At 41.6% G+C, this 14,768-nt stretch overlaps 1 protein-coding gene and 1 long non-coding RNA gene across 13 annotated transcripts in view; one reads left to right on the top strand and one right to left on the bottom strand.

Annotated features, from left to right (window-relative positions):
- The window catches only part of LOC113603676 (uncharacterized), a 33,686-nt gene that overhangs the window by 2,686 nt on the left and 16,232 nt on the right, over positions 1-14,768 (top strand). The window lies entirely within an intron of this gene.
- Positions 7,646-14,768, bottom strand: part of LOC106965396 (maestro heat-like repeat-containing protein family member 1) — a 112,044-nt gene continuing 104,921 nt past the window's right edge. For all 12 annotated transcript variants that reach the window (XM_053225692.1, XM_053225694.1, XM_053225697.1 and 9 more), the window contains 2 exons: positions 14,129-14,194; positions 7,646-8,271 (listed from right to left, as the gene is read on the bottom strand). In XM_053225692.1, coding sequence (XP_053081667.1) covers positions 7,943-8,271; positions 14,129-14,194 — 395 coding nt within the window. In that variant the 3' untranslated portion in view covers positions 7,646-7,942. The remainder of the gene's footprint in view (positions 8,272-14,128; positions 14,195-14,768) is intronic.

The following is a 14,768-nucleotide window of genomic DNA, read 5'->3' on the forward strand; positions in this document are numbered from 1 at the left end:
TCATTCATGCCTGGTCCTTCCTTAGATATTGTCTCTTATGAAGAAGACATACATTATTTGCACTATGAGGCATGTGTAAGGTGGGGGTGGGTGCAAGTCCTAGCAAGAATAGAAGCAGGAAAAGGAGAAAAAAGCAGATTTTTATGAAGTCCTTCAGTTTCCCTATCTCAAAGGGTGTTTAGGAGGGAGAGAGACGAGAAGCAAGCAAAGAAGCCAGGTTAGGTAGAAAAGCAGACAATGCAATAGGGACATGGACTTCAGGAGTGCCAGCGGTAGGAACGGAGGGGATGGAGGCAGTTACTGCTAGGCCATAAACCTGCATATGACCCTCTGTCTTCCCCTCATCCTCACTCTATGGCTTATATACAAGATTGACACTCCTAATGTTGGACCCTGGGCTTTGTCCCAAAGGTAAAATCAAGACTGTTAGCCCTATGTAGACCACCTCTGCATTTCTTATTAAATAGCCTTAGATGGTGCCATTCACTGAATTAACTCCAAGACCTTCTTAACAAACTCCTCTTAAAACTCAAATCCAGGGAGAAAAAATTGCCTATTCACGTACAAATACATTTTCTATAACTCAACAGTGAGAGCTGCTTAAGCCCATTATATATGCTTTTTTGCCTCTGCTGCTAAAAACCTCAAAGCTATATGTGTGCTATTTTAGTTTTTCATTGACCAGCATTTTTTGATACTTTTCTTTTTCTGTTCTTATTACTTCTTGATCATTTTAAGTCCATGCTCTAGTAAGTCAGACCATCTGGATTCAGATCCCTGCTCCACTATTAACAACCTCAATGAACTTGCAAGCTGTTTAAGCACTCTGAGCCTTAGTGAGCCTCAGTTTTCTCAGCTCTAAAATGGAGATAGTGACAGAACCGACCTTACAGGATTCTTGTGAGATAAGGTGCTAAGGTACCTTGCATGCCACATTATAAAAGCTCAACAAAGGTTAGCTGTTACTAATATTAATTTAGCATTCCTGTGCTTTTTTTTTTAATGTTTATTTTTTGAGAGGGAGAGACAGAGCACAAGCAGGGGAGGGGCAGAAAGAGAGGGAGACACAGAATCCAAAGAGCTGTCAGCACAGAGCCCGACACCGGGCTCACAGGGCTCAAACTCACACAGACTGCGAGATGATGACCTGAGCCAAAGTCGGACACTTAACCCACTGAGCTACCCAGGCACCCCTAGCATTCCTATGCTTTTATTTTAAGTTTCCTTAGATCCCCTGTAGATACAGCTGTGCTCTAAATCTAACAGTAAATAAATAAAATCTAATAATAAGTAAACTTGGGTCCTAAGTGTAAATCAAATTTTGAGATTTAGGCTTTTGGCAATTGGAAGTAGAGCAAAAATGAGGAGGTCAGGAGTGATGATGCATTTTGAAGGGGATAGGAATATTCTGTCTTTGTTATGCAGTTTCATGTGGTACACATTAGTTACATGCCATGCTGCAGGCAGAACCAGGATTTCTCAAAGGCATCTTTTTTCCAAGGTATAGCCTGGCCTTAACATTCATCCATTCAATAAATACCAGCTGAGCATCAGTCCAGAAGCTGAATTATCTTAGTAAACTCAGAAAGTGTCAGGTAACTGGGACGCCTGGGTGGCTCAGTCAGTTGTGCCCAACTCTTGATTTTGGCTTAGGTCATGATCTCCCTGTTCATGGGTTTGAACCCTGCATCAGGCTCTGCACTGACAGTGTGGAGCCTTCTTGGGATTCTCTCTCTATCCCTCTCTCTCTGCCCCTCACCTGCTCATGCTCGCTCTCTCTCTCTCTCTCTCTCTCTCTCAAAATAAATTAAAAAAAAAATGTCAGACTACAAATGCATGATCACTAAATTTACATCCATACCAATGGATTCCTTTATAACGGAGCTGTTTCCAGTGAGGTGAGTGGAAGCTAATTTATCTCTTTCTATTCAGGAAGCCAATGTGAATTGGAAGATTTCTTGGTAAGCATAGAATCAGAACAAGGAAAACATAGAAATTTGAGTGAAATGTATCACCTACTTCCCATGAAATGTGCCTGTCATCTAAGAGAAAAACTCTAGAGACCAGATTTCTCCCATCCCCAAGAATCCGTGTGCCTCTCCTGGAACATTGGAAGATGCACCCTAATATTATTTTTCTGAGCCCTAGTTTATTTGATTACTATGTCCAGTGCATATCTAGGTGTATGACTTTTCCTCATTAAGCCACACTCTCGTGGACATGGGATACACTCTGTTTCCTTACATAATAGGTTGATCTAATTCATTGGACTGAATTTATAGGCTACCCCATCAATGTTTCCATGAGGTATTCAGCAGTGTTTGAAAATGGAGGACTAGAGGTCAGGAAAGAGATAGAAGCTCGGTATATGGATTTGATCACCCCTGGGTAAAAGAACTAAAGCCTTGGTAAGTGATAAAATTTCTGAAGATGTGAACAGTTAAAATGCAGGGGGGAGGGGAGGCATTGACATGCAAAAAATGACGTCTGACCCTTACCTTATACCATATATAAAAATTAACACAAAATGGGGGCACGTGGGTGGCTCAATCAGTTGCACATCTGACTTTTGATTTCAGCTCAGGTCATGATGCCAGGTTCATGGGATCAACCCCTGCCACACTTGTTCACTCACTATCTCTCTTAAAAAAAAAAAAAGTTAAATTTTAACACAAAATGGATTTAAATGTAAAAGCTAAAAGTATAAAGCTCTTAGAAGAAAACAGAGGGGATTTGGATTTGGCAATGATTTCTTGGATAGGATACCAAAAGCATAGGCGCAACAGTAAAAATGGATAAATTGGACAACAATAAACATTAAAACTTCTGTGCATCAAAAGACACAATCAACAGAGTGAAAAGGCCACCTACAGAATGAGAGAAGATATTTGCAAACCATGTATCTAATGAGGGGCTAATATTTAGCATATGTAAAGAACTTCTGCAACTTAACAACAGCAAAGACAAAACAGCCCAGTTAAAAAGTGGGCAAAAGGAGGGGTGCCTGGGTGGGTCAGCTGGTTGAGCATCTGACTCTTGATTTTGGCTTAGGTCACAATTTCATGGTTTGTGAGATCAGGCTCCATGTTGGGCCCCTCAATAACAGCATGGAGCCTGCTTGGAATTCATTCTCTCTCTCTCTCTCTCAAAATAAATAAACTTTATAAATAAGTAAAGAAATGAAGAAAGAAATAAATAAAAATGGGCAAAAGGATCTGAATAGACATTTTTCCAAAGAAAAGATATAGTTGGCCAACAAGCACATGAAAAAATCCTCAATATCACTCATCACAAGGGAAATGCAAACCAAAACCCCAATGACATACCACCTCATACCCATTAGGATGGTTACTATAAAACACACAGGAAAATAACAAGAGTTAGTAAGGGCATGAAAAAATTGGAACCTTTGTGCACTGCTAGTGGAAATGTAAAATGGTGTAGCTACTATGGAACACAGTATGGCGGGTCCTCAAACAATTAAAAATAGAATTAGCATATGATATAGCAGTTCCACTTCTGGGTGTCTACCCAAAAGTGGTGAAAGTAGGGAGTTGAACAGGTATTTGTACATGTTTATAGCCACATTATTCACAATAGCCAAAAGGTTGAAGCAGCCTGTGTCCATCAAGAGATGAATGAACAAAATGTGGTATTTATATACAATGGAGTATTTTTCAGCCTTAAAATGAAAGGAAATTCTGACATCTGCTACAACATGGATGAACCTTGAGGACATTATAGTCAGGGTTATCCAGAGAGATTCAATAGGATGCATATAGCAAAAGATTTATTTTAAGGAATTGGCTCACAAAGTGGAGGCTTTGCAGGCCCAAAATCTGGTGAGGTAAGCCAGCAGGCAGACTGGAGACTCAGGGAAGAGTTGCAGTTCAAGTACAAAGGGTGTCTGCTGGCAGAATCTCTTGCTCTGGGAATCCGTTGTTCTGTTAAGGCCTTCACCTGATTACATGCATTATGGAGAATAATCTGCTCTACTCAAAGTCCACTGATTTAAATGCTAATCTCATCTAAAAACCACCTTCACAGAAACATCCAGAATAATGTGTAATCAAATATTTGGGAACCATGGTCCATCCAAATTGACACATAAAATTAACCATCATATCATGATAAGTGAAGTAAGCCAGTCACAAAAAGACAAATACTGTATGATTCCACTTAAAGGAGGTACCTAGAGTAGTCAAATTCATAGAGACAGAAAGTAGAATGGAAATTACCAGGGACTGAGTCGAGTGGGAAATTGGGAATTGTTGTTTACTGGGTATAGAGTTTCAGTTTTATGAGAGGAAGAGAGTTCTGGACATTGGTTGCCAACAAAGTCAACATACTTGACACTAAACCATACACTTAAAAATGGTTAATATGGTTAATCTTATGTTATATATATTTTACCACACATTTTTTAAAGAGAAGAAAACAGCAGGGAATGACCTTTAAGAAATGGCCACATTTGGGGGAAAGGAAGGTGAGAGATTGATTAACTAGAGGAGTAGAATGCAAATTAGGGCCACCACGGAGCCAAAAGAGAAAATTATCAAAAATATTGGATACAGCAAGGTCAAGGAGGACAATAATTAGAAGGAAATTCCCTGGCAACTTAATAAGGGAGAGTCAGTACAGTAGTTTGAACAAAATCACTTTGCAAGGGTTAAGAAAAGTCTAAATGATGAGAAGGCTGGAGGAGCAGAAGTGCTCCACCTGTTCAAAGAGTCTGGAGGGGAGGAGACAAGGGGGAGATGCGTGCTGGAAGGCAGAAGAAGGGGAACCATGCAAAGGAAGACAGGGTGTGCTGATGTAAGGACCAAGTGAAAGGGCAACTCTTCCCTCTGCCATTGACCAGCTTCCTCTGCCAGATAGCCTGATTTGGGCAAGATCTCCCCCAAATACAAGACTAAGGGCCCTACAGAATCCTGATACAGACAAGGCAGCTGTCTTAGTACAGAACGGGCAGCCAGGGAGTGGTGGCAAGAATTAGAGATCATGACAGGGTTGGGGGTATCCTGAGAAGTCCAAGTTTGAAGGAAATTGCAGTGAAAGTCAGAAAGCCAAAAACAGAACGAAAAGGTAGGCCAAAGACCAGTGGGGCAAATGCCAATACACAAAGCAGGGAAAGTCTCAGTGCTTGGGTTCAGAAGCTAAGTCAGAGTAGTGTTTCTCCTTTAAAGTTTAGTTCTTCTGCCAACTCTCACCAACCACACCTATGTCATCCCAAATTTTTGATGCTGCTCTACTCATTCAGAGGAGACTGCCTAGTGTTAATTAGGGTTCTCCAGGGAAACAACCAATAGGGTGTGTGTGTGTGTGTGTGTGTGTGTGTGTGTGTGTGTGTGTGTAGAAAGAGAAAGATTGATTTAAGGAATTGCCAATTATGGAGGCCAGCAAGTCCAATATATATAGGGTGGCCCATTAGGCTGGAGACACAGGGAAGAGCTCATGTTCCAGTTCAAGTCCAAAGGTCATCTGCTGGTAGAATTCCTTCTAGCTCTCAGGAGGTCAGTTTTGTTTTGTTTTAAGTTTATTTATTTATTTTGAGAGAGAGAGAGAGAGAGAATCCTAAACAGTCTCCATGCCATCAGCATGGAGCCCCTCATAGGGCTCAGTCTCACAAACCATGAGATCATGACCTGAGCCAAAATCAAGAGTCAGATACTTAACCAACTGAGCCACCCAGGCGTCCCAGGAATTTATTCTGTTCAGGTCTTCAACTGATGGGATGAGGCCCACCCACATTATAGAGGGCAGTCTGATTAACTTATTTACAATTGCAATGTTAATCTCATCCAAAGGCATCCTCGTAGAAACATCCAGAATAATGTTTAACCAAATATTTGGGAGCTATGGCTCAACCATGTTGACACATAAAATTAACCATCATACCCAGGTAGTAATTATAGCCATGAGTAAACACTTATTTATATACAAAGTACACAGCCATCTCCTTTCAGTCCATAACACCCATAAGGTAAGTTTAATATTCTCATTTTTAAATAGGAGGAAAACAGTTTTAGAAAGATTTTATCTAAAAGTTCATAAAATTCAGAAGCAATCAAAACCATTCTCATCATGGTTAACTTCAAAGAAATTAATTTAATCAATTTGACCAGAGTGGGAACTAGTTCTTTGGTCTTTCCACATCTTTCAAACTTCAAAGAACCAAGTTCCAATACCTAACTGGCATGACCTTTGTCAAAAAAAACAAACAAAAAAAATCATTGCCCTCTTACTTTGTGCCTGGCAAACTGCTAAGCACTTCATATTCATTACCCTCTTTAATCCCTACAGCAATGTTGAAAGTTTAAGTAAATCCATCAAGATTGGGTTTTGCCTGTGACAGAAAACTCAAATAGCATTGGATAAGACAGATAAAATTTTACCTCTAACCCTCCAACCCCCCAGATAAAGTCTGAAGGTATCCAAACTGGTAAACAGCTCTACCATCATAACTGGCCTAGGTTTTTTCTATCCTTGTGTTCTGCCATCTTCAGTGATCACTTCCTCCTGATGATCTGTGATAGCTATTTAGCTCCAACCATCATGCCTACGTTCCAGTCACCAGGGAGACATGACAAAGATGGATGGGCCCCTGCCCTTGAAGATCATGTCTTGGAAGTCATATATGCTACTTTCTCTTCCACCCACCTGGGTGGGTCAGACCTAGCAGCAAGACAGGATAGGAAACATATTCATTTTTCTAGGCAACCAAACACACAGTTAAAAAAAAAGAAGGGGAGAAACAATACTGGAGGATCTACAGGCAGTATTATCAAGGCCATTTCTAGATGAGACGTCAGGCGCACAGCAGTGAAGTGCAGAGCTCTGAGGTAGGATAAAAGAACTAGTCACTAATAATGGTTATGTGGGAGAGGGAGCAAGGATTCAAGTCTGGGTTTTAGAGTGATTTTTAAGTGTTGTTTTCTAAGTTAACTTATTTTGAGAGAGAGAAAGAGCATGAGCAGGAGAGAGGTAGAGAGAGAGAAGGATAGAGAGAATCCCAAGCAGGATCTGCACTGTCAGCACATAGCCCGATGCAGGGTTTGAACCCATGAAACTGTGAGATCATGACCTGAGCCCAAATCAAGAGCCAGATGTTTAAGTGACTGAGCCACTCAGGCACCCCAAGTGTGTGTGTGTGTTTTTTTAATTTAAGTAATCTCTTCACCCTACATGGGGCTTGAATTCACAACTCCAAGGTCAAGAGTCACATGCTTTTTCAACTGAGCCAGCCAGGCACCCCTAGAGTGATTTTTAAAAACAAATTAGAATGGACTCAAACTTATCCCCACAAGAATGTCACTTACTCTGTTGCAATCTGATGTGCTTTTTTAAGTGAGAGAGATGGGGCTGGTGTTACTGCCACTCCACTGTTTACACCCACAGCCTACCTTTTTCTCTTCCAACCTGAAATCTGAATGTGCCCATATAAGTGTGTCAAGCCTGGGAATTTCATCCAAGGTGTGAGGCGGTGGGGGGCAAAGGATCAGAAACCAGGGGGTGTGCTGTTCCACCATCCTACTCCTCTTCACTCTCGTCATTTGGAATTTTACCTGAAAGTTGAAGGAGATACAAAGCTGTCCCTGTCACTCAGGTTTATCCCCAATCCCCCAAAACTAGGATGAAAGTCACCTTGTCTTAGGATGAGAAAATAAGTTTTATTGACAAATGTATATGCTGATAGCCAACAATCCCCTAGGGAGAGACACATACTGTGCCTTCTAGGATCAAAACTGCCTCCTTGGGTTTAATCCCAGGTAGCCCGTCCAGTTGGAAAAAGGTAGGAGAGCTACTGTGAATCAAAGTACTGCTTATCTGGACAACAAATGGAAAAGGCTTCAGTCCCAGAGCAATTAGGTGCAACTTATTTAGGGGCAGGCCCAGCTTCTGTAGGTGGACTTTCAGATGTTGGGACCTGTGACCATATTGATTATTTATCTGAATTGCCTATTATGAGTGGAGTAGTTTTCACCCTCCTATTGTGCCAGTTGCACAAGGAATTTAGAGGGCCTCGAAGCCAATTCCAGATATTCTTTTTCTGATTGTCATCATCATCTCTTTCCTGTTTGACAGTCTTAAACAGTCGCTTCTTTCTTTCTGAGGTTTTCATGCCAGTGACTTTGAAGATGTTATTGCTCAGCTGGCTCATCCTGGAAGCAGAGATAGACTCGGGATTAAGATATTCATCAAGGTTTTTCAGGGTAGTAGTGACCAAAGACTGGATAGATTCCACAGGATCATTCCTCAGACTTCCAATAGCTGAAACCAGAAAGGAGGTCAACTCAGATTCTCAATCTCCAAGGATGCCATTTTTTTCCACCCCACATGCCAGGTTATTATTCTATAACTTCATTTAGAATAATTTTTGTCACCGTAAAAGTAATACTTCTTTTACTGTAGAAAAAATGTTTAAATAGAAATCATTTTTTTAAAGGAAAGAAAGAAAAATCACTCACCCCTCACCCAGAGATAAGACTGTTAATATTTTCGTTCCTATCTTTGCAGTATATATTTTTTAAGTAATCTCTGTGCCCAACATGGGGCTCACACTTATGACCACGAGATCAAGAGTTGCACGCTGTGCTGACTAAGCCAGCCAGTCACGCCAGTAGTATTTTTTTAAATACCGAATATGGACACTTCTTTTTACAAAAATATGATTTACATTTTTTTCTTCCCACAAAATATTCTGCTATACACCGTAATATCCAATCACATGATTCTATCATAATTTCTTTGATGAACTCTCTATTAGTGAATAATTAGGTCATTTGCAATTTTTCAGTTATAAACAATAACTATTAATTCTTTCAACAGCTGTTACTGAGCGCTTACTATCCACTCAGGTGCTAGGGATACAGTGGTGAACAAGAAAGATTCCCCACCCTCAAGAACTTAACATTCTAGTGGAGGAAAGACAAAACAAACAAGCAAATGTAAATGAAGTATGAGGAAGGGAATTTAACAGAGTAATGGCAGTGAATACCTGGGAAGGAGCTCTTTAGATAGGCCAGTCAGGGAATGCCTCTCTGAGAAGGCAACATTTGAGCTGAGAAGGAAGAAGCTACATGAAGAGAAAGGGCAGAAGCACTCCCGAAGGTTGAAGGTTGGGATGGGGGCTTCTATTCACAATGTAGAAAGTAGCCAGTGTAGCTGCACCTTCTAGTGGGGGGGATGGTGCTATAGGCTAAGGGTGGAGAGACAGTCAGAAACCAGATCAGTCAGGGCCTCGTGGCCAAAGGTAAGGGACCAGACTTAGACCTGAAGAACAATGGAAAGCCACTGAAGGGTTTTAAGCAAGGGGCGACATGATTCAATGTACATGTTTCAAAGAGAATCTGGCTTCTGTGTAGAGAAGAGACAGGGGTGGGGGTTGTTAAAATGGTCCAGTTAGGGAATGGCCTACAGGGGGGCTTAGATCCAGGTGGGAACAGAGGGATGGAGACTGGAAATTACTTAGCATGCAAAGAATAAAGAGAATAGGACAGGTGTTGGCTCAAAAGGGCCTTCAAGCCCATCAAAGTCTACTGCTTCATGTTGATCTCATTTGTACTTAGCACAGGAGGAAGAACTGGGCTCAAGCTACACAGTAAATACATAAATCTGTGAAGAGCCATCTTGTGATCACAAGGTTTGTTAGGCACTAGATATGGGTGTAAATGTAACCGGAATTACTTTTGTTGGGGAAAAAAGTCCCTCCTGTCTACATCATTTAGGCAGTCTTTCTGAGAGGCTCGCTGGGATGAGGAAGGCAGTTCTCTGGTATGCTGAGGAGTCTAGGGTATTCATTCTAGGTGTACCTTCCCTGACATGCTCCAGTCACTGGGAATAGGGCTCTACTACCCAGTAGAGACCTCAGTTGTAAAAAAAATGAGAAGGCAATAGAGGTACAAAACATTAGGGTCAGAAGCCAGGGTTAGAGCCCTAATGGGACAGATGCTGCTACCTGGTCACTGGGGGGCAGGAGAAGGCATGGCTACTCTTAACAGCAGCTAACAAACTCATTCTTCCCTGACCAGAACTCTGAGCACCCTCTCTGCCAGCTGCTTCTGGCACCCTGCCTGGCCTCGGTCCAGAAGACTAAGCCAACTCAACACAAAGGTTCTGTAGGACACGTCTGTGCCCAGCAAAGCACAGGTCTTTACATGCATCTGTATCTGATACTTAAACAATGCTTAAGATCAGCACTATTATCCTCACGATACTGATGAAGAAACTGAGGCACAGAGACAGTAACTCGCTCAAATTCACACGGCTCGTTATTGAGAGAGCCAGTATTTGAAACTGGGCTAGCCGACATTGGAGCCTGTGTTTTTCATTACACATTGACTTGGAAGAAAAGACCCTTAAAACTCATTTACCTCACCACTTTTTACTCTCTAGATAAAGAGCAGTGAATAAGCCAGAACGGAAACAAAAACTTGTCTTTCTGCAGTGCCTGCTAGGCATTTCCTCTGAAAGATGAGCCACCATCCCTTTATTTATTTATTTTTTACATTTATTTATTTTTGAGAGACAGAAAGAGACAGAGTGCAAGCAGGGGAGGGGCAGAGAGAGAGGGAGACATAGAATCAGAAGCAGGCTCCAGGTTCTGAGCTGTCAGCACAGAGCCCGACACAGGGCTTGAACCCATGAACCGTGAGACCATGACCTGAGCTGAAATCAGACACTTAACCGACTGAGTCACCCCAGCACCCCATAGCCACCATCCCTTTAAAAGCAGCATATCCAGAGTATTAGCTCGAAGCAGGTCCCAGGAAGGTAAGTGGGCTCCAACCAGAAGGCAGGTCCCTGAGGACAAGCATGTGCAGCACTAGAACAGTGACAACAGCAAAGCTGTGGTACTTGTGTCAGGCCGTTCTGACACGCACACCCACTCTTGTGTACACAAGGACCCACACACGGGCAGGGCTGTAAAAGCCAACATTCTCTCCATCTTGTCTCTGCATCAAAGGAAGCAAACTGTGGCATGGAAGAATTCAAGCATCATTTCCATTTGGCACTGGAATGAATCACACAGGCACCACTTAGCACAAGCACCCTGAATCCTTCCCACCCCACCCCCCACCTTGGAGGAGTTGAGAATTGTGTTTCCTGAAGTATCCCTACCACCCACAGCAAAGTGCTAAATCCTTACCATGGCCGAAAAGGCTGGCAGGATTCTGGCCCCACTGCTGTTCTCTGAGCTCATCTCCTGTTCTTCCTTTTGCTCATTCCACATGAACGTGCTGACTTCTTGTTCCTCCTTGAACATGCCAGGTGCTCTTCCCTCAGCTACTCAGATGGTTCACTCCCTCACTTCCTCCAGGTCTCTGCTCCAATGCCTCTTATCGGTGGGGGCACCCCTGCCCCGCCCTCTGACCCTTGGATCCCTGGTCCTGCCTCACCTTCTCCATAGTGCCTATCTAACACATATGTACTTGGTTAGGGCTCCTCCCCTACCCCACTGGAAGGAGTGCTGTAGCAGGGTGGGGACATCAGTTTTGTTCGCTGCAATTTCCCAGGGCTTAGAAGAATACCTGGTAGACAGCAGGTCTTTAATAATTAAGAAACTAATTTAATTGAGAGCAAGTGCAGAAGTACCTCCTATAGCAAACATAGGTATAGCTGTTTGGCTATTTTAGGGACCAAAGGATTTTGCAGGGGAGGTAAAATTTCTCTTCTGATATACGTTGGGAATCTCAGCTCTTCTTCCTCCACACCCCAACTCCTGTTCCCTCTTTTTCAGGACTTTGATGAAATTAAAGGACAATGGAGTGAGCATTCATTAGTGCAAAGGTCCCTGAATTTGGAGGTACCTGGGTGGCTCGGTCAGTTAAGCGTCTGACTTCGGCTCAGGTCATGATCTCACAGCTCACGGGATTGAGCCCTGCATGGAGCTCCATGCTGACAGCGTGAAGCCTGCTTCAGATTCTCTCTCACTCTCCTTCTCTCTCTACCCCTCCATTTCTCTCTCTCAAAATAAATAAATAAATAAACTTAAAAAAAAAAAGTTCCCTGAATTGGAAATTCTAGCTCTGGCTCTCCCAGTAATTCACTTCTATGATCGTGGACAAATGACTCAGCCTCTGAAATTAGGAGGGTTAGAGACTGGGACTAGGAAACACTTCTCTGAAGTACCCCTAACTTCAGAGGCAGAAGAGAATAAATGCGTAGCCTCAAGGGTCTGGATGAATTACCTCAAATCTCATATACTCCACAAATCTTTAGAACCTCTTTATCTTAAAAATTCATGTATAATTTGCATTCTACTCCAAAACATGTCTATTATTAAAACAGTTGTTTAATGTTTTAATTTTTAAAAGAGTATCATTTAGAAATATATACTAAAATATTTATAGATGAATAATATGAAGTCTGAGGTTTGGCTCAGAATAAGCTGGCAGGGAGGGGTGTAGGTAGAGAAACAGAGGAAACAAGGTAACCATGAGTTGATACTTGTTGAAGCTGGGGGACAGGGTTGGAGGGTTTATTATACTATTTGCTAGATTTTTTTTTAATGTTTAGCTATTTTTGAGAGAGCAGGTGGGGAAAGGGCAGAGAGAGAGAGGGGGACAGAGGATCAAAAGCCGGCTCCGTGCAGGGTTCAAACTCACAAACTGTGAGATTATGACCTAAGCCAAAGTCAGATGCTTAACCAGCAGAGCCACTCAGGTCCCCTATTTGCTATGCTAAAAACTAAAAGAAAAATCTTAAATTAGCTGGAGAAAAGGGATAGATTAACCTGCAAAGGAACAAAAATTAATGACAGCAGGCTCCTTTTAGCAGCAAAGAAAGCCAGAAGACAGTAGTATATCTTCAAAGTGCTGAGAAATAAACTGTTGGTCTCGAATTGTGTCACTATTAGGGGCACCTGGCTGGCTAAATCAGGGGAGTATGTGGCTCTTGATCTCCGGGTTGTGGGTTCGAGTTGCACATTGGATATAGAGATTACTTTTAAAAAATAAAATTGTTAATTAAAAAAAAAGAATTGTGCCACTAGTAAAGCTACCTTGCAAGAATGGTGATAAGAAAAAGTCATGACAAACAAGCAAAATCCAAGAGAGCATAACATCAAGATACTAGCACTAAAGAAACTTCTAAAAAGTGTACTTCAGGATGAAAAAAATGAAGGATGGTTAGAGATAGAGAAAGGAATGGAGAGCATATAACGCTGCAGTAAGCCCTCACTGTTTGTATAATGTAACAACAAGAATCATAGTATCTAAGTTCTGGGTTATAAAAAAAAGGAACTAAAATATTCAGTAACAAAAGCCTGTAAATTGGGAGGGGTGGTAATTGGAACTCATGTCAACACAGGAAGGAAGGTTAAAATGTTTTACTCTAAACCCTGTTAAGCTCAATATGCATGATAAAAGCCTACTCTCTGGTATCCAACCCAGAGAAACACTTACACCTGTATACAAGGAGACATATGTGTATACACACACACATACACACACACACACACACACACACACATATCTGTTGCAGAAAGTTATATATATATATATGTACATATGTATGTATGCACATATATAACATTGTATATCCTATAATATATTACAGTATATATTATATGTTATATAACATATATATTCTATGTGTACACAGCAAAAGCATAGAAGACCACATAACAAACAGGGGAAGAGGGTAGAGGAGCCAGACTTGAGGGTGAATAGAACTTTACCCCCCAAAAAAGAACTTTACCCTTATCAATAATGTTCCCTTTTTTTTTTTTTTGCAAACAGACTACATTCATGCATTTCTTCTGTAAGTAAAAATTAACTTTAAAATATTTTTACTGCAATAAAAAAGAGCACAAAACTGCAAGTTCTTTAGGGGACAGGGGGTGTCTCCCTTGAACACCACTGTAGCATCAGCAACTGACAGCACATAATAAATTTTAAGGGACTAGAACATTTTGGTGAGCCTTGTTTTTCTCTAAGCAGCAACACAATGGATAACTTGTTTTCTTCCTCCTACCTCTCCCCATTTTCTCCTTGTCCATATAACATTTATAGTGGTAAAGACATACTTTATTTAAAGTAACAAAACATGTCCTTAAGGGATTCCCCTTTCTGTCTTGTCCCATGCCTTGTGGTACCCAGAACCCAGGTACAAGGCCCGGACTCACCATTCTGTAACAGCTCCACATCATCCTCGTGAATTCGTTTCATGGTTAACCTCTTAATTGTTAATCCTAAGGATAGGACAGATGTAAAGTCCTTTCAGAATTCCAGACCTTTGGGCCACCCTTTCCCCCCCTCTAGCGAACAAGGAAGTGTGTAAACCAGTTCTAGCAAGAAATGTTTCTCCAAGATTCCCTGTGGCCCACGTGTCAGTATTCTAGTGAAAGAGCAATGCTCAGAGCAGCTGTGACCCAGGAAAATGTTGTTGGCAGATGACAAGTAGGGCATGAATCCAGGGTGTCAAACTCCATGGGGTTCCCACACCAATTGGAAAATGAACAAAGGGCATGAGGCAACTAACTAATCTGCAAAAATAAAATATGCATTGTCAGTAAACATGGGAAAAATGTTTAATCTCACTACTGGTAAAAAAAATATATTAATCAGAACAACAGCAAGCTACTCTTTTCACCTATCAAATTGGTAATGAACGTTAAAGTACTACCCAGGGTTAGCAAATATCTGCAACATGGATACATACATGCAGTACTGGTAACAATGGGAAATGATTGCAACTTTTTAGACGGCAGTTTAAGCACCAAAATCCTTAAAATTGTGCCTACCCTTTGGGCCCAGCAATTCTGC

The sequence above is a fragment of the Acinonyx jubatus genome, chromosome B4 (assembly GCF_027475565.1).
Source record: "Acinonyx jubatus isolate Ajub_Pintada_27869175 chromosome B4, VMU_Ajub_asm_v1.0, whole genome shotgun sequence".
NCBI lineage: Eukaryota > Metazoa > Chordata > Mammalia > Carnivora > Felidae > Acinonyx > Acinonyx jubatus.